The 21,696-nt window shown below is 35.4% G+C and overlaps 8 protein-coding genes across 8 annotated transcripts, besides 43 other annotated features; 5 read left to right on the top strand and 3 right to left on the bottom strand.

Moving 5' to 3' along the window:
- Positions 1-225: 225 nt before the first annotated feature.
- On the top strand, positions 226-528 carry FPSE_06104 (uncharacterized protein; the record flags this gene model as incomplete). The annotated part of the gene is made up of 2 exons (XM_061988443.1): positions 226-276; positions 520-528. The coding sequence occupies 2 exons, from the start codon at positions 226-228 to the stop codon at positions 526-528; spliced, it is 60 nt and encodes a 19-aa protein (XP_061844444.1).
- Positions 529-533: 5 nt separating this feature from the next.
- Positions 534-651: a microsatellite.
- A 396-nt stretch (positions 652-1,047) lies between these two features.
- Positions 1,048-7,382, bottom strand: FPSE_06105 (uncharacterized protein; the record flags this gene model as incomplete). Its single annotated transcript, XM_009259223.1, has 28 exons — positions 1,048-1,060; positions 1,267-1,282; positions 1,349-1,362; positions 1,417-1,439; positions 1,569-1,577; positions 1,635-1,646; positions 2,289-2,305; positions 2,338-2,368; positions 2,425-2,447; positions 2,768-2,776; positions 2,846-2,864; positions 2,985-3,010; positions 3,528-3,542; positions 3,766-3,780; positions 4,373-4,380; positions 4,476-4,487; positions 4,736-4,752; positions 5,314-5,319; positions 5,504-5,515; positions 6,204-6,208; positions 6,312-6,318; positions 6,540-6,547; positions 6,653-6,676; positions 6,722-6,731; positions 6,791-6,806; positions 7,071-7,079; positions 7,233-7,237; positions 7,371-7,382. 28 exons carry the CDS (start codon positions 7,380-7,382, stop codon positions 1,048-1,050), a joined length of 393 nt encoding a protein of 130 aa, XP_009257498.1.
- Positions 2,110-2,156: a repeat region.
- Positions 2,847-2,958: a repeat region.
- Positions 3,035-3,099: a repeat region.
- Positions 3,141-3,176: a repeat region.
- Positions 3,199-3,271: a repeat region.
- Positions 3,292-3,372: a repeat region.
- Positions 3,560-3,656: a repeat region.
- Positions 3,708-3,889: a repeat region.
- Positions 3,903-3,978: a repeat region.
- Positions 4,029-4,119: a repeat region.
- Positions 4,171-4,208: a repeat region.
- Positions 4,268-4,310: a repeat region.
- Positions 4,381-4,429: a repeat region.
- Positions 4,451-4,485: a repeat region.
- Positions 4,688-4,734: a repeat region.
- Positions 4,951-5,002: a repeat region.
- Positions 5,195-5,251: a microsatellite.
- Positions 5,264-5,291: a repeat region.
- Positions 5,377-5,451: a repeat region.
- Positions 5,692-5,765: a repeat region.
- Positions 5,783-5,839: a repeat region.
- Positions 5,790-5,947: a repeat region.
- Positions 5,989-6,066: a repeat region.
- Positions 6,140-6,179: a repeat region.
- Positions 6,320-6,394: a repeat region.
- Positions 6,489-6,538: a repeat region.
- Positions 6,678-6,750: a repeat region.
- Positions 6,769-6,806: a repeat region.
- Positions 6,776-6,820: a repeat region.
- Positions 6,882-7,039: a repeat region.
- Positions 7,060-7,216: a microsatellite.
- Positions 7,383-8,048: 666 nt separating the features above from the next.
- FPSE_06106 (uncharacterized protein) lies at positions 8,049-9,065 on the top strand (the record flags this gene model as incomplete). Its single annotated transcript, XM_009259224.1, has 1 exon — positions 8,049-9,065. The coding sequence occupies one exon, from the start codon at positions 8,049-8,051 to the stop codon at positions 9,063-9,065; it is 1,017 nt and encodes a 338-aa protein (XP_009257499.1).
- A 1,272-nt stretch (positions 9,066-10,337) lies between these two features.
- Positions 10,338-10,652, top strand: FPSE_06107 (uncharacterized protein; the record flags this gene model as incomplete). Its single annotated transcript, XM_009259225.1, has 2 exons — positions 10,338-10,458; positions 10,507-10,652. The coding sequence occupies 2 exons, from the start codon at positions 10,338-10,340 to the stop codon at positions 10,650-10,652; spliced, it is 267 nt and encodes an 88-aa protein (XP_009257500.1).
- Positions 10,653-11,241: 589 nt separating this feature from the next.
- FPSE_06108 (uncharacterized protein) lies at positions 11,242-13,318 on the top strand (the record flags this gene model as incomplete). The annotated part of the gene is made up of 5 exons (XM_009259226.1): positions 11,242-11,477; positions 11,552-12,148; positions 12,204-12,718; positions 12,803-13,094; positions 13,195-13,318. The coding sequence occupies 5 exons, from the start codon at positions 11,242-11,244 to the stop codon at positions 13,316-13,318; spliced, it is 1,764 nt and encodes a 587-aa protein (XP_009257501.1).
- A 692-nt stretch (positions 13,319-14,010) lies between these two features.
- Positions 14,011-14,064: a repeat region.
- Positions 14,065-14,185: 121 nt separating this feature from the next.
- Positions 14,186-14,220: a repeat region.
- A 1,268-nt stretch (positions 14,221-15,488) lies between these two features.
- On the top strand, positions 15,489-15,943 carry FPSE_06109 (uncharacterized protein; the record flags this gene model as incomplete). The annotated part of the gene is made up of 3 exons (XM_009259227.1): positions 15,489-15,644; positions 15,688-15,768; positions 15,896-15,943. 3 exons carry the CDS (start codon positions 15,489-15,491, stop codon positions 15,941-15,943), a joined length of 285 nt encoding a protein of 94 aa, XP_009257502.1.
- A 680-nt stretch (positions 15,944-16,623) lies between these two features.
- Positions 16,624-16,645: a repeat region.
- A 580-nt stretch (positions 16,646-17,225) lies between these two features.
- Positions 17,226-17,960, bottom strand: FPSE_06110 (uncharacterized protein; the record flags this gene model as incomplete). The annotated part of the gene is made up of 3 exons (XM_009259228.1): positions 17,226-17,385; positions 17,511-17,834; positions 17,947-17,960. The coding sequence occupies 3 exons, from the start codon at positions 17,958-17,960 to the stop codon at positions 17,226-17,228; spliced, it is 498 nt and encodes a 165-aa protein (XP_009257503.1).
- Positions 17,961-18,556: 596 nt separating this feature from the next.
- Positions 18,557-20,098, bottom strand: FPSE_06111 (uncharacterized protein; the record flags this gene model as incomplete). The annotated part of the gene is made up of 1 exon (XM_009259229.1): positions 18,557-20,098. One exon carries the CDS (start codon positions 20,096-20,098, stop codon positions 18,557-18,559), a length of 1,542 nt encoding a protein of 513 aa, XP_009257504.1.
- Positions 20,099-20,736: 638 nt separating this feature from the next.
- Positions 20,737-20,765: a repeat region.
- Positions 20,743-21,031: a repeat region.
- Positions 20,809-21,107: a repeat region.
- Positions 20,835-21,122: a repeat region.
- Positions 21,123-21,140: 18 nt separating this feature from the next.
- Positions 21,141-21,287: a microsatellite.
- Positions 21,203-21,398: a repeat region.
- Positions 21,399-21,442: a repeat region.
- Positions 21,443-21,606: 164 nt separating this feature from the next.
- Positions 21,607-21,658: a repeat region.
- Positions 21,659-21,696: the final 38 nt, after the last annotated feature.

The raw sequence follows: 21,696 nt of genomic DNA, 5'->3' as shown, positions 1-21,696 counted from the left end.
TAAATAACCTTTATATCTTAAATAGAGCCCCTTTTAAGACTTTAGAAGTAGTTAAAAAGGTCTTAAAAGAGTCCCCTTTTATACTAAATAAAGTAAAAAGCTAAGAAAAACCCCTTAAAGATTTATAGTAAAAAGGAATAAAGGCACTAAGCTCTTTTATTAGCCTTATAGCTCTTAAAAGAGCCTTTTTAATAAGGAAGATAGAGACCCTAAAGGAAGCCCTAAATGCCTTATAAGACCTTCTTAAGCAGTATAGCTTTTTACTTCTTAAAAGAAGTATATAGCTCCTTTTAAAATACTTATAAAGGCAGCTTAACCTTATAAGCCTTAATAATCTATAGGGAGAAGCTAATATAGTAATAAAGGAAGCTATTATAGCCCTTATAGTTAGAAGCTTTAATAACTACCTTAAAGAGCCTAGCTTAGACCTTTTAGCTCTATTAGTTAAGGAAGGCAGCCTAGGAATCCCTCTATATAAGGAGCTAGTATAAAGGTATTAAAGTTACTAAACCTCTGCAGAAGGCTTAAGCCCCTTATATATAGATATATAGTATAGTTATAGTATATTATATTATAACTGCTTAATCTTTTAATCTATTAGGAATATATAATATATTACTTATACTTTTATAATTATTATAATATAATATAAGTCTTTTAACTATATAAAAGTTATTAGTTTAATTCCTTATTAAAGGCTTATTAAGACTTATAATTATATTAAGCTTATATTAAGCTTATAAGGCAGTATATAGTTATCTATTATAGCTAGCCTTAGGGGTTAATATCTATTATATACTTTAGGCCTTAAAATAGGGCCTAATAGTAATTAAAGGTATTAAATATATTAAAATAAGCTATCTAGCTATAATATAGGCTTAATCTTAAGGGGTAGACTACTATAAGACCTCTATAATAACTTAAGATATATCGCTATTAAAAGGAAAGTAATTATAAAGGTATTAAAGTCACTAAACCTCTATAAAAGGCTTAGGCCCCTTATATATAGATATATAATATAGTTATAGTATATTATACTATAACTGCTTAATCTTTTAATCTATTAAGAATATATAGTATACTATCTATACTTTTATACTAGCTATACTACTATATTAAGTAGCTATAAAGGTAGCCTAGCTTACCCTAGAGAGGATTAAGACTCCCTTAGGGTCTTAGCTAGCCTAAAAGAGCCCTTAAAAAGACCCCCTTAAAATAGCTAAAAAAGTCCTTTAAGAGGCTAATAAGGCTAGGCTAAAGACTTACCTTAATACACTTTCAGCTAGCTATAAATAGGCTAGGCTAGAAAATGCTAGCTATTTAGGCTATAAGTAGCTTAAAGTCTTACCTATAATAAAAGACCTATCTTTTATAGACTTTAAGATTACTAAAGCCCTTAAAAGCTAGCTTTTTTACCTTATTAAGCCCTTTAGCCTACCCTATAGTGCCTATAGAGCTATAGCTACTTTTAGCTATAAAGATACCTATAAAGGTACTTCTAAAAGGTAGATTATAAAGTATAATATAGTAATTTAAGCCTTTTATAGAGCTTTAGCTAGCTAGCTTACCTTAAAGGTCTAGAAAAAGCCTTTAATAGATAAAGTAACTAGCTTATAAGCTAACCTAGCTATTACCTTAAGAATAAGCTAATACTATTATAATATTTAGATTATTACTATTTTAAAGGATTTAATTAGGGAAGAGCCCTATAAGACTCTTAAAGAGGCTATAGAGGAAAAAAGGAAGAAATATAGGTCTTTAAGGGCCTTTTTTTACCTTATTATTATCTCTATAGGAGGCCTTATAGAGCTAGAGACAGTAAAAAACTATAAGAAGCTATAAGACCTTATTAGCCTTATAGCTTTTACCTAGCTAGACTTCTCTATTAGCCTTACTTTTATTAAGATTAAAGTAATTTTAATTGCCTTTATCTCTAAGGATATACCTAAAGGTCTAGCTTCTTTTAGCTAGAATCCCTTTAGAAAGTCCTAATAGGCTATTATAGCCCTATATTTATCTTTTTCTATCTATTTATATACTTATCTCTTTCTATTTCTCTTATAGTATTTCTCTTTTTAAACCTTTATTAGATAAGCTTATAACTCTCCTTTTCTTTCTCTTTTTCTCTTTTTATTTTTCTCTCTATTTCTCTCTTTTATAGGCTTCTCTCTTTATTTCCTCTTATTTCTATTTTCCTATCTCTTTATATACCTTTCTACTTACTTATATATTATATAGTTAAAAGAAAGCAATTAGGTAAATAGAGCTTAGCTAATTTAAATACTTACTCTATTTAACCCTAACCCTATACTTATATACCTTCGCTTTATCTCTTACTTATAGTAGAAATTAAATAGTTTCTAGCTAGCTGTATTTATATTATATCTTATAACCTTAAATCTAGCGTTAAGAGGAACCTCTTACTAATAGATAAGCCCCTAGGCTTTCTAAATTAACTAATTAAATACTTTAAAGACTATAAGGTAAATAAAATTATATAATTCCTTTAAGCCTTTTAGATTTAAATCTAAATCTAAAGAGATAAGCCTATATAGAAAGTCTTTCTTATTAGTAAAGCCCTAAAGATATATTATATAGCTAAGCTAATTAAGCTAAAGAGATAGTTATATAAATTAATTTAGCTTTTCTATTATATTAATATCCTTTTAGATAATTAAGGAGTAATTCTTAAAGAAGTCTTTAATAGTAACTTCTTAATTAGATAGTTTTATTAATTTAGCTTTTAAATTAACCTTAAAATACTTACTATAAGGACCTTTTAGAAATAAGTATTAATAGTATACTTTAGATTAGAAATATAGACTAGCAGTTAATATTTCCTTACCTTTTATAAGTTTATTTTTCTTTTTAAAATAGCTTAAATTATAATAAATAACCTATAAATAATAATATAACTCTTATATTAAGGTATATATTTAATAGTAAGATAATATAAAAGTGTATTTAAAGCTATTTAGTCTTACTAAAGTAAGGTTAAAAATAGCTAGACCTAAAGGAATTAAATATAAAAGCCTTTTTAAATTATATTAGTTATAAATATAATTAAACTATTATATCTAATAGTATATATATTTAATAGCCTTATTTCCTTTTAAAAGGCTATAAGGAAACTAATAGAGATAATAATAAATATTACTTTTATATTTTACTTTATAGTAAGCCTTATAGATAAATACCTTAATAAATAGTATATAATTAAAATATTCTATTATAATTAAGATAAGACTATATAATTAAATAGAATTAAAAAGAGATTAAAGCTATAGATAGTAATAATAATAACCTTAATTTATTTATTAATTAATAGGTAAACTTTAATTTACTTTTATAATAATAAAAGTAATTTTTATACTTAGGGTTACTTAGGGTTAATCTTATATTTAATTAAATAGCTTAGGGTTATATTTATAATTTAATTAGTACTTAAGGTTACTTAAGGTTATTTTTATATTTAGCTAACTAAACTGACTAATTAGATTTCCTAGGCTATAGAGTAGTTATTATACCTTTAAAAGCTATACCTATCTAATTAGTTAGCTTTTTATATTAGTATTAAGTTTTAATTTAATTTAATATTAGAAATATAGTTTTTATATAGTACTTAAGAATATAGGGTTATTTTTATATTTAATTAAGTAACTTAAGGCTATTTTTATAATATAATTAGTACTTAAGGTAGCTTAAGGTTATTTTTATATTTAATTAATATATTTTATTTTATTAGCTATAAAGTTATTACTATACTTCTAAAAGTTATAACTATTTAATTAGTTAATATATTAAGTTAATTTTAAGTTTTAATTTAATTTAATATTAAAAATATAATTTCTTAAAATACTTAGAAATATAAGGTTTTTCTTATATTTAAGTAAGACTTAAGGTTATTTTTATATTTATTAAATTTAACTTCTTTTTAAAGTATATATTAATACTAATAGTAAGTCTAATTTTAATTAAGATAAGCTCTTAACTTTACTAATTAGCTTTAAGCTTAATTTAGTTAAGACTTTAATATAAATTAATTATATTAAAAACTAGCTAAAATAAATAAAAGAATTAATTACTTAACCTATAATAATAATATTATAGTTATAAAAACTGAAATTATCTAATTAGCTAGTTAATTAACTCTTTATTTTTTTTCCTAGGTATATAATATTAAGAATATTATTTTCTTAAAAATATAAGTTAGCAGTAAAATTAAATATAAGTTAAGGGGTAAGCTAATAGCGCTATATTAAAGTGCTATATAAAATAAATATAAATTAATTAACCTATAATTATAATAACTAATAGGGTTAACTAACTTATAATTATAATAACTAATAGGGGTAAGCTAATAGTGCTATACTAAAGTGCTATATAAAATAAATATAAGTTAATTAACTTATAATTATAATAACTAATAGTGTTTATTACCCTATTTACCTATTTATTATTTTAATTTTTCTTACTTTTTTAAATGCCTTTTATTACTTATAACCTAGCGTTAAAACTAGATTTATTTTATATATTAGCTTAAATATCTTTTTAAAATAGTAAAATAAGCTATAAGTAATATATTAGTAAAGTATTAACCTCTTATAATAAGAAGTAATAAATAATCTTAAGCCTTTTAATTATTATAAAACCTTTATATACCCTTATAATAATTATAATAAGTCCCTAATTATATAAAATATTATATATATATCTATTACTTATATTATAATACCTAATAATAAGAAATTCCTATATTTATAGTAGAAATCTATTACTTATATATATAAAAACTATTAATAGCTTTAATATTTTCTCTACTTTAAGATTATTATAATATATTAGCCTAAAGTTTAACTCTATATTACTATTATTTATTAATTTAACCTATTTAACTCTTAAGCTATTATTTTATAAGATCTTTTTAATAACTTAACCTCTATTAATACCTTTATTATATTAAAATAATTTATTAATAAATAAATACCTAATTATTTTATTAGCTATATTATCTAAAAGCTTATCTTATAGTATCTTAAGTAATTTAAGTTTAATAGGAGACTACTTAAAGAACTCTATAAAGAGTAATAAGTCCTTATAGAGTATAGTCTCTAACTATTAAACTGCTAATCTTATTATAGCCTATATATTAAAAACGCTAAAATAAATACCCTTATAAATAAGCTACTCTTTAATATTATCTTAGCTTATAGAGCTATATAATACTATATTATTTTATATAATTATATTAAAATTCTAAAGCTAAATAATAAACTATATTAATATTATTTCTTAGCTTTCCCTTTTACTTACTATAAACTATTAAGTTATCTTAAATATTAATAAGAAATAGCTTAAGCTATTCTTTTTAACTTCTTTTTAACTTTAATTTTATTATATTTTTTACTTAATAGCTTTAATTTATTAGCTAATAGTATATTTAATAATATAGAGATAAGAAATAGCTATAATAGTAAAAAGCTTTAGTATAAAACCTTTATACCTTTTTTAAGTACTATTTACTTAAATATTAAAAATAGTTAAAAAGCTAATAAAAATGCTATTATACTTTATATCCTTTATAAAATAGTTAAGAATAAAGATATATAGCTTAAGAATAGTAGTCTTTAATAAGTTAAAAAGTCTAGTAATTTTAAGTACTTTTAAATTACTGCTATACTCTTTTTAAGCTTTAATTAAATTATCTATATATTCTATTATAATATTATAAGCACTTTATTATTATATATTAAATTTAAATAATAGCTAATCTGCCTTATCCTTAAAAGATATATATTAAATAATATAAATAAGTAACTACTTAATAATAAATATATATCTTCTTTATATCTTAAGCTTAAATTAGAAATAAAATAGCTTTATTTTTTCTTTTATTAATTCCTTATAATTTACCTTAAATAAAGTATTTTAAGATATAATATTTAAAGTAATAACTGCCTTAATATAGTTAATTAGCTAATTAAATGCAATATATATAAAGTATAATTAAGTATTATTTAACCTAATTAGATTATTTAAATCTATTTTATATTTTATAGTAATTAAGTCTCTTAAAAAGTCTTTTTTCTTATTAAAGTCCTTTAAATAGAAAATAAAATCTAGCTAATAAAGCTATAAGTTTAATATAATAATATTATTCTCTATATTAATATATTTTACCTTTTAACTTTAAATATCTTTACTTTTACTTTAGAATATATTAATAGCCTATTAAAGTCTAACTTATAACTTATAGTCTTAAACCCTTAATTATTTAAGATTTAATCTTTTTATTACCTTAAATAGCTTACTTTTTAGCTTATTAAAAAATAATTATTAATAATAGATTTCTATTCTCTATAGATTATTACTCTTTTTTTTATTTATTATAATAGTTAAGTGATATTTACCTTTAAGTTTTATATTCTAATTATATTTAACCTTAAGATATTTTTAAATCTGCCTTAACTTTATGCCTATATATAGGCAATTAAATTAAGATAATATACTTTATTTTAAAATAAACTTATATTAAATACCTCTTTTACTTAATAGACTTAAAGCTATAATTAGTAATATATTATTAGGCCTAGGTAATAGATTAATATAAGCCTCTAGCTAAGCCTTAAAGATATTATATTTAAATATTTACTCTTATATAAGCTTAATCTCTTAACTATTAAAATTATATAAAATACTATAAAAATATAGCTTTACTTACTTATATATAACTATAATTTAATATATATAGCAGTAAAAAAGCTAAAGTTTTAACTTATAAATAAAATACTTTATTATAAATAAATCTAATAAGATTAAAGTCTTAACTTTACCTTTATATATTATAAGCTAATATATAGTATTAATATTTCCTTAAAACCTTTTTATTTTATATTAGTAATTTAAATTAAATATAACTTAAATATAATAAGATATATAATATAGCTATTATTAAACTTTATAAGTTAAAAATATATTTTAATTAGTTATAATAAATTAATTTATATTTATAAACCTTATTATTTAATAATTATAAAAAGAAAAGACCTTAAAGTAAATTTATTATATACTTATTAATACTATAAATATATATATTAATATTAATATTAATTAATTTATAAATATTTCTTTTATATTTTTATCTATTTTAAGCTTATTATAGCTATTATAGCTTTTAGAATACTAATTATTAATACCCTCTTATTTTAATTATTATAGTACCTATATCTTACTAATACTATAAAATTTCCTATATAAACTTAATTATTAGTAGGCTATAGATGCAAATAATAAATGTCAGGTGTGTCTTAAAAAGAGAGCGATACAAATGTCTGCATGCACCAGACTTCAAGCAAGCACAGACGCTGTACCTTTATACACATTATCCGGTACTAGGAATCAATATCGTGTCCACCACGTCTCCAATTTCTATGAATCACGAGACTGTTTCAGCAATCCACAGTGGCCACAACAAGACACAAAAGATGGCAGGAAGAGCAAGCACTTCTATTACCAGATTATGGGATCTAGCAGAGATCTCAAACTATGTAACAAATTTCAGGGAATCTACTGGCAAGGAAATTAGAAGGCATGTATGTGGGTAGCCTTGGCCAAATCTAGCTACAGACTTTCAACTACGTGACTAAATGCAATGCGCAAAATGCCATGGAATAACCAGTTGATCAAAAAAAAAAAAAAAAAGAACTTCTAATCAAAATCTACCTAGTTCTGGAATGTGGAAAGAACTCTTCCATTTAGAGAGTATAACTCCGTACGATCCCATGTTGTAGTGGTGGCAGGGGTCTTCCCCGCATTATAATAGCCGATGTATCTCTTAATTCTCGGGTCATTTATGAGCGAGGAGGATGAAGATAGTAATTCAGCCGTTGATCTGTCACGGGAGTTGACCTCGGCAATGCTACAGACAGATTCGATCATAACAACATCGTCAATGTCATATTACAGTAGCGAGTTCTAAAATCTATAAATACCCCCTCTGATGTTTACAAGTTGGATCGAGCTCTACGGTATCAAAGCCAGCGTTGAATATGGCCTTGACAATTTCCCGAGTCTCATTTGAGCATTACCGTACAGCCCTCGGGATTGCCGAGACTGAACCACGGATCTCTTGGAGATTCGATGGTGACGTTACGAACTGGGAACAGAGCTCATACGACATTGAGGTTACTCGGAGTGTTAACGATGAGCCTAAATCCTTTTCTTTCAATTCTTCCGACTCACTTTACCTTCCTTGGCCGGATACGCCCCTAGACGAAGCCGAACTTGCACACCTTAGGGTTCGCGCGCATGGTCTTGCTACAAGTGACCAACCCTCAACACCCTGGTCCGATTGGGTGTCTGTCGAAACAAGTCTCTCCAAGAAAGGTTGGGAGAATGTAAAACCCATTGCTTCAACCATTAAGGTCAACGTGAGCGAGCCGAAAAGGCCCGTATACTTCAGGAAGGACTTCGCAGTTCCTGATAGTTTCGAATCCGCGAGGCTTTATATCACCGCTTTGGGTATTTATGAAGCCGAGATTAACGGCAAGCGAGTCGGAGACCACGTCTTGGCTCCAGGATGGCAGTCGTACCATCACCGTCATGTCTATGATACATATGACGTTACAGACCTTATTACTCCTGGCGCGAATGCGATTGGAGCACTAGTTGGTGAAGGATGGTATGTCGGACGCTTAGGGTTTGGCGGAGGACAACGAAATATCTACGGGAACTCGACAGGTCTCTTGGCGCAACTTCACATCAAGTCGAAGAATGGCACTGTATCCAAGGTTTATACCGACACGACCTGGAAGTCAGGATTCGGACCAGTTGTTAACGGAGAGATTTATGATGGAGAATACTATGACGGTAATCTTGAGTCTGATGTTGAAGGATGGTCAGAGCCCGGATTCGACGATGCATCCTGGCATGACACTCGTATTCTTCCTGCAGTCCACGAGGTACTCGTCCCCCCGGATCAACCTCCTACCCGACGAATTCAAGAGGTCAAACCAAAAGAGTTCTTCGCGTTACCATCTGGGAAGCAGCTTGTCGACTTTAGCTAAAATCTGGTCGGCTGGCTACGATTAAAGGTTGACGGGCCTATAAATATAACTATTACATTGAGGTATACAGAAGTTTTAGAAGACTGGGAACTGGCTCTCTGACCGCTTTGAAAAGCCAAGGCCATAGATATAGTTAAGCTAGGCAGATAGGGCCTACTTGAGTAGGAGCTAAAGTTTACTTTTCATGGCTTCCGCTATACTTAGATTAATGGATGGCCTAAGGAGACACCGTTGGATAAGAACAGTGTTATGGCGATTGTTATCCATACTGATATAGAGGAAACAGGGTACTTCAACTGTTCACATAAACTGTTAAATAAATTCCACTCTAATATTCGCTAGTCGATAAAGGGCAACTTTCTTTCTATTCCTATAGATTATCCTCAGCGTGATAAGCGTTTTAGATAGACTGGAGATGCCTATGCTTTTTATCCGATATCTAACTATCTCTTTGACATAGCATCATTCTGGAAGAGTTGGCATAGGGATATGTGGTCTGAAATGTCGATTAATGATACCATAGTTGCCCCGTTCTATGTCCCTACTGTTCCCTTGGCATTTGGTATAGTACTAATTCCTGCTTCAGTATGGGGAGACATTATAGTCTCTAATCCATAGAACATTTATCAAGCCTTTAGCGATAAGGGACTTTTATAGGAATATCTTCCTCAGGCCTAAGGCTAGATAGATCGAGGAATTTCCAGGAATAAGGCTGGCCTATAGAATTGCAGCACGTTCCAGTTTGGAGATTGGCTAGACCCCCTTGCCCTATCTGATAATCTAGGGAGTATAATAACTAGCTAATATTTGGTGTCAGATGTATACTTGGTTAAGATGACTGAGATCCTTATACAAATTGTTATTGCGCTTGGGAAGTCGGATCTGGCTGACAAATACGAGGCACAATAATTGGACCTCAAGGATGAGTTTCAGAAAGCTTGGGCACCAGATGGGAAGTTATCAAATAGGACTCAAACCGCTTACGCATTGTCTGTGGGATTTAATCTCTTCAAGGATAAAGGACAGAGACATAAGGCAGCGGAAACATTGCGCGAGATTATTCGGGAGAACGACTATCTTGTCGGCACTGGATTCGCAGGTATATTACCTCTCGGCTTCGCTTTGAAGGATGCCAATGCCACGGACGATTTCTACCGAATGCTCCTTCAAGAAAAGGTCCCGTTATGGTTATATTAAGTCGTCATAGGTAGTATAACGACCTAGGAAATATGGGATAGTCTCTTGCCGAATGGAACAGTTAATCCGGGCGAGATGACCAGTTTCAATCATTACTCTTTTGGGTCTGTTGCCAATTGGATGCATCAAGTCATTGGGGGGATCGCGCCCCTCGAGCCAGGATACAAGGCAATCTCCATTGCGCCTATTCCAGGAGGTAACATTACACATGCAAGCGCGAGGCTTGTTACTGGATATGGTACAGTTTCGACGAATTGGAGGTTGACGGATGCGGGATTCCATTTGAAAGTGAGAATTCCACCCAACACCAAGGCTGAGATCAACCTGCCTGGGACAGATAAGAAGGAAATTGTTGGATCTGGATTATATGAGTTTCACCAATTGACCTGAAATGTCAATAACATCCAGATGGGATTTAGCAAGAAATGCGGCGATGTCTCAAATATCATATGTCATTCTTTCTGTACTATACCTTGATATCTTTTTGCAACAAATGGTCGGAACATTTAGCATCGGCCTAGTATCGTATTGAGTCTTTTGCTCTCGGTGCAAATCGTTAAATCTCCTAAAGATGATGCTTGTAAGCCCAGACACTTAATAAACTCGTTCTTAAACGGGCCAAGTTCCTCCTGTTGCATCTGCCGTATTCTGCGCTCTTCAAACATGAATGCAATCTTAATTTCCAGCCTATGCCCTGGAGGGAAGGAGGAGTTTTTCAGCTTGCAACCATCCTTTTAAATTCAGGGCGTGACTTCCTTGTCACAACCCTGCCTAGCCCCCAAACTCAGAGCCAACATGCAGATTGTGGAACCAATATCCACAACCTCGAACCAACATGCATAATTACGGGACAGAGATTGAAGTCGTATAGGCTCCCACGGCCCAAATAAAATCTTGTCACATTTTCCTACCTGCTTGCCTCGCTTCCTTACCTCGTACTTCATCCTTTCTTACAACGGTTCAAGTAGATTCTGTCACGATGTTGCTGAACATTCTATTACTTACGCTTGTCTGGATGAGCCGTCCTATACTTGTTTGCGGAAACCTCTCACCTTTCTTTACCCGCTATCTGCTCAGGTCGTCAGACTACAACGCAGGGGACAGTATACGAAGAGCTTTTAGTACCTCCGGCTCAGAAAATAGAGACACCAAGAAAGAGAACAGCACTTCCCTAGACAAAAGCTGGGAAAATGCTATATTGTTTGCTTATACAGCGTATGTCGATTTTCCCATCCCCTTTTGTTATATTTTGGAATTTCAATCCTGACCACGAGCATATTCGTATGCAGTGAGCAAGACCTAGATCCTAAGCAAGGGAATACCTCCATTTCAGCCGGTATAGAAATAACATGCACAGCATGCTATATCAAAGGAACAGCCACGACCAGATTCATCTCCGATAAGGACTTCAACATCAGCCGGGCTCTGGATGATTTGACGGATCAAGTCGAGAACGAAATCTACAATTTAAGGACCGAAGTTGCGAATTACACAAAGGAATATATAGATCAGGTAACAGATAACCTGGAAGATGGATTCGACATGGACGATTTCAATCTGCCAACCATGGATTTCGACCTCAATATTGATCTTCCTGAGATTCCAGAGTTCCGAATTGAATTCCAATTCGATGGCTTAGAGGTGTACATGCTCGTTGACACAGTATTATCTGCTGGTGCCACCTATACTCTGAACTTGTATACCTCTACTACGCCTGCAGGGTTTGCAGTTCGTCACAACCTGGAAGTTGGTGTCATCTTCACTGTTGACCTCATTGTGTCTGTAGAAGGTGAAATTGATATCAGTACCGGATTCCATCTAAAGCTAGATGATGGCGTGACGATTGAACTTGGCATCTTCTCTAAGGAGATATCGAATATGGTTATGTAAGTCACCATTTGACAAGATTGTTATAGCATAAGCTAACAGTATATTTAACAGCAATGGTGGCGAGTTTGAATTTCTCCCAGTCACTGTCGAGAGTGCTGGTGTAGTGTTCAAGGCTGTCCTTCGTTTGGGGATACAAGCGGGTTTTGAAATATCATCATCTGACGTATCTATTGCTGGAAAAGACATATTTCGTATTGGTGCTGGCATTGAAACGGGCGTTTATGCTAATATTGCTGAGCTGATCACTAATGTCACTCTTTCCACCGAAGAGGACGACCAATGCGGTCTTCGCGTCGAGGAAGCATATCAACTTGCTGTCGGAGCTGCTGCAGGAGCTTCGGTTGCCATTGAAGACATAACGTGGGGACCAGCTGTCGAAACCGAAGTTCCTATCTTTTATACTACGCTGGCACAAGCTTGTGCCGTGCAAAGAAGCAGTGGCGCTATATCTGCATACCAGGCAACTCTGACATCTGCTGCCCTCGCAATAAGAGGTGAGGATGAATATGAAGCGGAGATGGAGACAACTACGATCTCTGAAGAAGCGACTTTCATTGCTGTAGCATGTGAGTCGGAGGGACTAGTCAATTGTCCAGCATCCCTTCAGAAAACGTCCAGGTATACAACTACTCGAACACATGTCACTGTAGTCCCGACCGACAGCGAAGCCTTTTTTCCTGACTCGGTCAGATTCACGTCTGTGAGACCAATTCCGTTTGGAGACTCTGCAAAGAAGTTGTTTACAACATCAGGCATTCCCGAATCCTACGTTCCGCAGCCCCCGACACATTCGGCTACTACCAGCGCAACTGATGATGATGGTGATGGTAATGAAAATACCAGCTCAAACGCAAAGAGCGGAAGATTGTCTAATAGTGTCATCATCGGTCTGAGCGTCGGGCTTGGAGTACCTTTTCTCTTGGGCGGAATCGCTTTCATTTTGTAAGTGAACCCATCGCAGTCTTCGTTTCCCGTTTAACAACCTTGGCTCTGCGCTGCTGAGTTGTACTGAATTTGATTACTAATCTTTCTATTTCTTCAGCGTTTGGAGACGCAAAATGCGACTTTCTAAGGAAATATTGTCAACTTCTATCCAGACTGTTGAGCATACACCACCGTCTTCCAAGACTGCAATTGCATCTGTAGTCGAACTGAGGAGCCTTTGATCCTGTCGAGTAGTCTGGTGTAGACGTTTATGTTAGAAAGAATCTTGTTGGGGAGATGGCAAATGTTGAGGGTCGTAGTGGACTTTGACGATGCAAGCTGGGTGTTGTGTGAGCCAATCATGGAGGTAGACATCGCGGTGGGAGTGGCCGGGTGAAGCTGACGCTTATTCTGCCGTATAATTTGACCACGAAATAAACGGGGATCTCGTCTACAACTGAAATCTGGAGACTCATTTATCTGCATCCACATAAGTGCCCTAATTATAGGTACTATAAAAAAGACAAGTATTAGCGCTTATGGGATTATGGTTAATTGTTTAGGACTCCTTTATAGAATAATATTTAAGTGTTATATAAGAATCCTACTATAAACCCCTTATCTAATAAGTCCTATCTGGGTTAAAAAGCTAGAATATATACCTCTATATTATATAGAGGATTATTATAGCGGAATATTAACCCTATTAAAGGAAGACTAAGGTAATCCTTTTAGCTATTATATTATACTACTAAATCCTTCTAAATATATAATAGCTTCTCATATATATTATTAGCTAATCTATAGTAACTAGTTAAGGGAATTATTTTAGTAATAAGTTAGAAAAGCTTAAGGGCCTTAATAATCTGCCTATAGTATAAGAATAGTATAACTTTACTTATTTAGTTAAGTAAAATAGAAAGTTTTTAAGCCCTTATTATAAAGAAAAAGTATATAAATATTTTTAAGAATTAACTATATATAAATACTTCTTACCAGTTAATAATCTAAAAATTAATACTAACCCTCTCTTTAATTATATATACCACTATTACTTCTATTATATTTACCCTCTCTAGTCTTACTGCTGCCTTACCTTAAGTTATCTCTAATAAATTAATTAAGTTTTATAAATATATATATACTGACTCTATTACTTGCAGTAAAATTAGAACTAAATAACCCTACTTTAGCTTTATAGGTAACTGTATTAATAAGCCTATCCCTAGAACTGGCTTAGCTATAATAGTAGTTAGGGAGGTTAGTAAGTATTTCCTTATAGGATAGATTAAACCTGACTGTATTAGTAAAGTAGTCTTTATTATATCTAATGTTGGAAAATGCGTTAATTTAGGTAGCACTGATATTTAGAGCTGGTCTAATAATATAAAGCCGTTTAGGAAGTAGAGGGAAGGCTTTATATATAGGGGAAGAAGAGTTATAAACAAGGTATATTAAGCCATATCCTATACCTCCTAAAAATCTATATATAAGCAAATTCTATGTAGAGCTAAGAAATCTTAACCTCCTAGCCTTTCCAATTGCCTAATGATTTGCTGTGCTTCTCTGACTTACATTGTCAGCAATGGCTAAGATGAAAAGGATGAACTGCTTTAAATAAAGATGAAATTTTTCGAATGTCACTGATAGACAGAACAGGCGATACAGTACTTGGTGAATCATTGCTAGAAGCCTTGGTCTTGTAGCATTTTGTTCACTCGTGCGTAGACAATACGGAGGAATAGATTTAAATCTACCTTGTGAAATCTCGTTACCCTATACCGCCGACGAATGCGACAATGATGTCACGATCCCTATTGACACACAGTTACTTGGGAGAGAAATGACCCAGATTCAGAGCGCCAGGTATATCTCTGGGAGGCAGCCTCTTCGCCCGATATTCGCGAGCGTCAACTCCTTACGGAGATCCTTTCTTCTCACTATCTTGAGACAGTAAAGAAGAAAATGGACATGAAATACATCGACGATAATCTAGCCACGTCGGCACTCATGGCATCACAGCTTGGCTCAGTCTGTTGCCGTTTGGACATTATGCTCCATGGGCATGCCAAAAGTGCACAAAAGAGTGAAGTTTGGCCGTCTTACATGAAGTCAGAAATGGTTGGAAATATTCCCAATGCCAGGGCTTTGGCCAGGGAAGTTCCCAGTACCATATAGACGCCTTCTGCTTCTCGACCAGCATTTACATATCAAGTTTCATCATCCGATACTCCAGTGCCCAGTAATATTACAGCCAGTCAGGCTGAACAAGATCTCATTTTTCGTATTAACTTGACGTCTTTTACTGCGGGAAAATATGAGCTGAAGTCCATCATTATCACATTACCTTTTGGGGAACCTACAGCCAAGCCGCCAGTGCTGATGCCATGGTATAAAGGAAGCGGGGCAGAGATGACGTCCAACATTCGCTTCAATGCCATGGTCGACACGATTACAAGAGATGGGAAGGCAACCGGCCCTGTTTTGGGGATGGTGCCCCGCAGTCGACGTGGCTATGTTCCTGTGACGAGTTGCGATGAGCTCAGTTTCGTTCTCAGTGGTGTACTGGTGAGCCAAGTCACCCAGAAGACCAGTGTGACACTTTCAATAGATGAGAATTATCGCAAGCAAGGGACTTGGAAGCCAGCAATTAATCCAAGACCAATCATTCTTATGCCTAGAGATGGACCAGGTGGGTCGACAAGACTGCGCCTGTTCGGAACGAGGAAGATCAAAGGGGGTCTGTTGAGATATTGACGGAACACGTTGTTTTTACAACATGAGTTTGTAGCATAGCTTGTTCAACTTTGTTACAATAGTGTTGGATTGACTACCGTGAAAGCAATCGGCATCAGCATATATCCTAGGGGACAAATATATTCTTCATACTGTGACAGCCTCGGGGTACGCTTACCTCTTATAGCTAACGTAAGAAGTCGTGATAATTAAACAACACTACTATACCAGCCCCAACATAATATCCTCGTGGGTCAGGCAGGTATCTTGGCGTCTTGGCTACTACTAATCTCACTTATATCAAGCTCGAGGCATGATTCAGCCCTTTTTCTGTCTTTATAATTTATCGACTATTGAAACTAAATGCTCAAAGCAGTTTGTCTAATATTGTTAGTATTTACATTTGCTCCTCATTTAAACCCATATATACTGCCCGAAGCTAGCATCAAACCCGAATCTATGTCCTGCATCCTCGGCATTGGTCTCTTCCGTCGGAAATTCAATCCAGCCTCGCCACTCGTAGCTGTTACATGATAACAAGCCCCTAGAGGAGGATCGAATCCTCGACGTGGGAGAAGACGACTGTCTCAACTCTCGCCTCATATCCAGTGAGATCGAAGCTCATAAGCAACACCAAAGTACAGGCAGCGTGCAGAGTCCTTCAAGAGCCCGCCAAGCTAAGGCTCCTCGATCAATCTGAACCCTCAGTATATTTCGAACCTTGCAACATCAGGCCTTCCGGTGTCGAGGACAGCGTGGGTCAACCATTGAAAGGAACGATCTGCTACAGGGCATTGGAGTCATGATGCTCAAAAAAAAAAAAAAAAAAAAAAGTGTAATTGAAGATGGAAACCCTATCCCTAGGAACGATCTGCTACGACCATTGCCATTATGAATTTCTACGAGTGCGATAATGGAAGGAGGTCCCAAAGCGCCCGCAGACACTCGGGCAGTACCACTAACCTGCTCCGCCCATGGCTTACCTCGTCGCGCTCGGCTGTGCAAACAAATCCATCGCCCTTACAGGGTGGGAATCCACCATCGCATTTTTTTGATGTCAGTCATTGATCTTAGCTCAGGTGAGCAATACATACCTTGGCCTTTTTTACTCGACATCTTCTTAGGCTCTTGGCACTCTCCAACGTCTATTGTTGAGGCTATTGCAATCCTTCTCATCCTGAACGGATGTGAAATGCGATGCGGCATGCTTATGAGGACCAAAAAGGAAGTATGCCAAAAGAAAAGAATATGGGAGAATCATTCGGAAACTGTGACCTCAGTGAAGAAGGTAAGGTCTGAATTTTTCATACGACAGTGGCTCCGAGTATCTTGTTACTTGTTATTCTATATTTCTGTACTAATATCCTTATTCGGGTGTCATTAGACAGAATGCTCAACGAATAAGATCTCCCATTATGGCACTAGGCCTTCACTAGACCTGTTTGACGCCCGGGATGTCGTTGACCGGTCTAACGATTGCATCTCCATGTCTATCTTGACATGGATCTTTCCGCTGAACCCACCACCGTCGAGTTGCTCCCAGTCGGATACTGCTGGGTGCTTTGGAATGATACTGACAGAGATAATCGGGTACGATGGTATAATATTTTACATAGGGAAGCCGAATAATCGTGCAGAGTGATGCCCTGTTTTGAGAATTAGTTCGGCTTCAACAAGACATGTCAAGCTCAAACCTACAAAGCCGCAACTCCTAGGATTATGGCGACTGAGAACTTGCTTGCCCGCTTCATATTCACCTGGTATAGCATAAAGACGGGTAAGACAGCACAGATCCAGTCTGTTACAACTGCACCAGTCGACACAAGATATCCGAGACTTGCGATAACGATTGTCGGGGCGCATATTCCCTCATGACCCCAAGCGGTAGATATCGGACTGCAGATGACGAAAAGCCCAATAATGACAGTGGTTGTAGAAAGTAATACGAATGCGAGGGTACACCAGATGATGATACGGTGGAGTCTGATGACAGCAATTCGAAGAAGTGTGACACAGATGGAGCTTTTGAGGAACAGTAGTGAGATGCAATAGGTAACTTGGAAACACCATAGAAACTAGGTAGGTAGATATAAGCGAAGTGATCTACTTCTCGGCGCGACCATCTAAAACATACCTTTCGACCATCATTCTGAAGATAAGCATTCAGATCAACGTCCCTGGTGCCGAGGCCAGCATACGTGCTGCGTGCAACAATACCGCTCACGCTCACGTATAGCATCTACCATTAAAGCCTGTCAGTATCAGATCAGGTTGTCTTGCGTGATGCAAATAATTGAGGGATGTGTTACTAACCCAGCCAACAAGCATAAGACTATCATCCACGCCAAAGATCCTATGCTGAAGTCGAACCTAGCATCTTAGAAAGATAACAATCGTAGTTGGAATAAGGAACAATATCGTAAGAACAAGGATCGTATGCCCAAGGCCGGTGGGCGCCACTGATGTTATTGTAGCATCGATTACCATTATCTGTCTTCTCACAGTAACAGACAAAGATCGAGCTTCTATGGAAAGAAGGAAAGAAAAAAGGATCGACAAGAAAATATTTATTAGGTATAGAGAAGTCTTTCCCTTTAGTTACCTACATGGCTTGAGCTCTCCCTTTACCCCTGGCCCCCGCTTTAACCTCATGCTCTCAATGCTTCTCCAATTATCGACTGCCGGTACAATACTAAGCTACACCGTTCAAGCGGACTCCCACCCTACCCTCAGCCTTCCCGCCTTCACTCCACAAAAAGCTCGCCATATCCATCCCCCTCCCCAGCGACAACATCCGCCTTCAGCGTATCAGCGTAATCGCTGCCTTGCCACTTGCCCTCCAGTACAGGGTATTCCTTCTCGGCCCATACATCCTGCAGCCTCTTCGCACTCTTTAGGAACCTCTCCCGGACCTCCTCATAGCCCTCGACAGCCAGCTTGCCATCGCGCTTCACGAACTTGCCGTCGACCATGACGTCATGAATATCTCCGACACTGGCATGCAGCATAACCGCCGCAACGGGGTCGTTCCAACCGAGCAGCGCCGGTGACTCCCGCGCGTTCCACACCACGAGATCTGCCTTTGCGCCCTCGTTGATCACGCCGAGGTCGTGGCGGCGCAGGGCTAGACCACCGGACCTTGTCGCTAGCAGGAAGGCCTGGTTGACCGTCTCGGGGGTGCTGCGGGGGACCCTCCAGGTCTCGAGGACCTGGTTGAAGAGCCGGTACCGAGTTGACTGCAGCCAGATGCGCGCCTGCGTCAAGATATCAGTCGAGAAGGTGAAGTGGGTGTCGACGCCTAGAGCAGCCTGGTCCTGAATCAGGTACGAATGCGGGTGCGTTTGGCCGTAGTGCATCTCCGATTCGGGTGTGATCGAGACGTAGTGGTTGTTCTGTCGGAGCAGATCCCGGTCGTTGGCTGTCAGGAAGCTGGCGTGAGAGAAGATGATCGGGATATCGCCCTCCAAAACGTCCAGCCCAGCCAGGTCAGATGGCAAGTTCGCGAAGCCCCAAGGTCCGCCCAGACTATGCGTGGTAATCACCGGGACCTCGATTTCCTGCGCAAGATCCAGTATCTTACTCCTCTCCTCGACATCGGGCTGCGGGCCCCAGGCGTCGTACGCGATACCGATCATACTGGGCGAGTCTTTCCAGTTCTCACTTTCGTAGATCTCGCGGAAGTTGGCAATCTGCTCTTCGATTGTTCGGGAGCCCTCGGTACCCGTCGGGCTCTCGAAAGCGTAGCACCAGAAGATGCGACCACTGCTCTCCACAGAGGCATTCAGTCCCGCCCATGACGTTTCATTGCTCCAGGTGTGGTGCGCATGGTCGACCATCGTGGTGACACCAGCATTGAGAGCCTCGTAGATGCCTGCGAGCTGGCCAATGTAGACATCCTCAGCGCGGAAGTCTTGTCCAGAAGCAGGTGCACCATAGCGCATAAAGTATTCGGCAAGGGTTGTGTTTGAGCCGAGTGTCTTCAGACCAGTTTGCCAGCCGTGTCGGTGCGTGTCAATGAAGCCGGGTGTCAGAATCTGTCCAGAGACATCAATCACGTCCACACCGTCGCCAGCGTCGTCTTTGGAGCCGGGCTCTTCATTAACGGCGACAATGTGGTCGTCCTCCACGAGCACAGAGCCATTGCGGATGACCTCGAGCGAACTCGTGTCGTTGTTGAAGCCGATAATGGTGCCGCCCCAAAACAGCGTCGAGGAAGCCTCGGCAGTGGCAGTGAACAACGGCAAGACGCTGGCCAGCGCAAGTGGGTTCATCTGGTAGGGTCGCATCACGTGGGCCTAATGACGTAGTGGTACTGGTCCGAGGCTGGCAGAGTCGCAAGATCGAACTGCTGGCAACACCTGGGTTATCGAGCTAAGGAGGGCCTATTTATATAGCCGTCGCATAGTAGCAACGGCTTGGCGCAATAAGGGTAATGTCTTCGACTCATGCAACATTGATTATGGTAGCAAACATGTGGATCAGCCCGAGCCTCCGGGGCCCGCCTTGCTTTCCGGACACGACGCGCTACGAGGCTACGAGGTGGAGAACCCAAGCCGGATTACGGTAGGAAGCTTCTGAAGCATCATGATGAAGAGCGTGGCATTATCGCTAAACGCGAAATGAAACGCGGGTTAGGCGTGGCTAAAATCGGTTCTTTGGGTCCGGAAGGTAAGTCTGAAGGTTGAGACGGCCAGTCATCATGGCGAATGAGCCTGAGAACGCGGTTCCGCGCGGTGAGTTAAAAGGTTGTGTTCTGCCAAGGATGCCAACAAGATGGACACGTCATCTCAGGGTGGGGGCCTAGAGACAGTTGGACCTTTTAGCCTTCCTTTTCCATTAACTGTTAGCAGCATATATATCTCGAAATAAAATAGGTTAAATAGGTAAGTTAGATCTATACTAATAGGAGCTAATAAAGACTTTCTATTTCTTTTTATATTAAAAATAATTTATTAATTACTAACTAATATAAAATATAATATTAAAGGTATTAAAGTTAATATAATATATTTAATAAGTAAGTAATATAAATAAGTAAGTAATATACTTTTTTCTATACTTTTTATTATTTATATAATTAAATTACTATAATAAATTAAATTAATTAAAATTCCTTATTATATTTTTCTTTAAATACCTTTAAAATTACTTAATAGGTTTTTATATTATATTTAGTCTTATTATATATAATATATTTAATAAGTAAGTAAATTAAATAAGTAAGTAAATTAAAAATCTTAATATTTAAATTTATAATTATAATAAGATTATAATAATCTATTTAATTAATTAAAATTACTTATTATATTTCTCTTTAAATACCTTTAAAATTACTTAATAAGTCTTTATATTATATTTAATTTTATTATATATATTATATTATTAAATACTTAATTTAATTAATTTTCTTTAATTATTACTTTTTAATAATTTATTTATTACTTATATATTAATATCTATTTAATTAATTACTTATAATACTTCTTTTATAATTATAAAGTCTCTTTTTTATAATTTAATTCTTTTTAACTTTTAATATTAATTTAACTTTTTATTTCTTTTTTAAAGGTTTTAAATTTTATTTTTTATTAAAGTAATCTTATATATAATTCTTTTTATTATTTTAATAAGAGATTAAATAGCTTTAATAATTAACTTTAAAGAGCTATTTTAATATCTTTTAATTTAACTCTTAAGGTATTTATTTTAAGATTAAGCCTTATTAGCTATTATTAAAGTCTTTAAAATCTAAAGAGAAAAAGGTTTAATAATTTTTATTAAAAGGGTTAAAGTCTATAATTATATATTAAACTTTAAAATAATATAATTTAAATTAAAAGGAATAAGCCTAGCCCTTTTAAAACCTCTTTATATATTACTTTTA

This window comes from Fusarium pseudograminearum, chromosome 3 (genome assembly GCF_000303195.2).
Source record: "Fusarium pseudograminearum CS3096 chromosome 3, whole genome shotgun sequence".
Classification (NCBI taxonomy): domain Eukaryota; kingdom Fungi; phylum Ascomycota; class Sordariomycetes; order Hypocreales; family Nectriaceae; genus Fusarium; species Fusarium pseudograminearum.
Note: the sequence above shows the minus strand (reverse complement) of the source record. Positions and strands in the feature narration are given on the sequence as shown.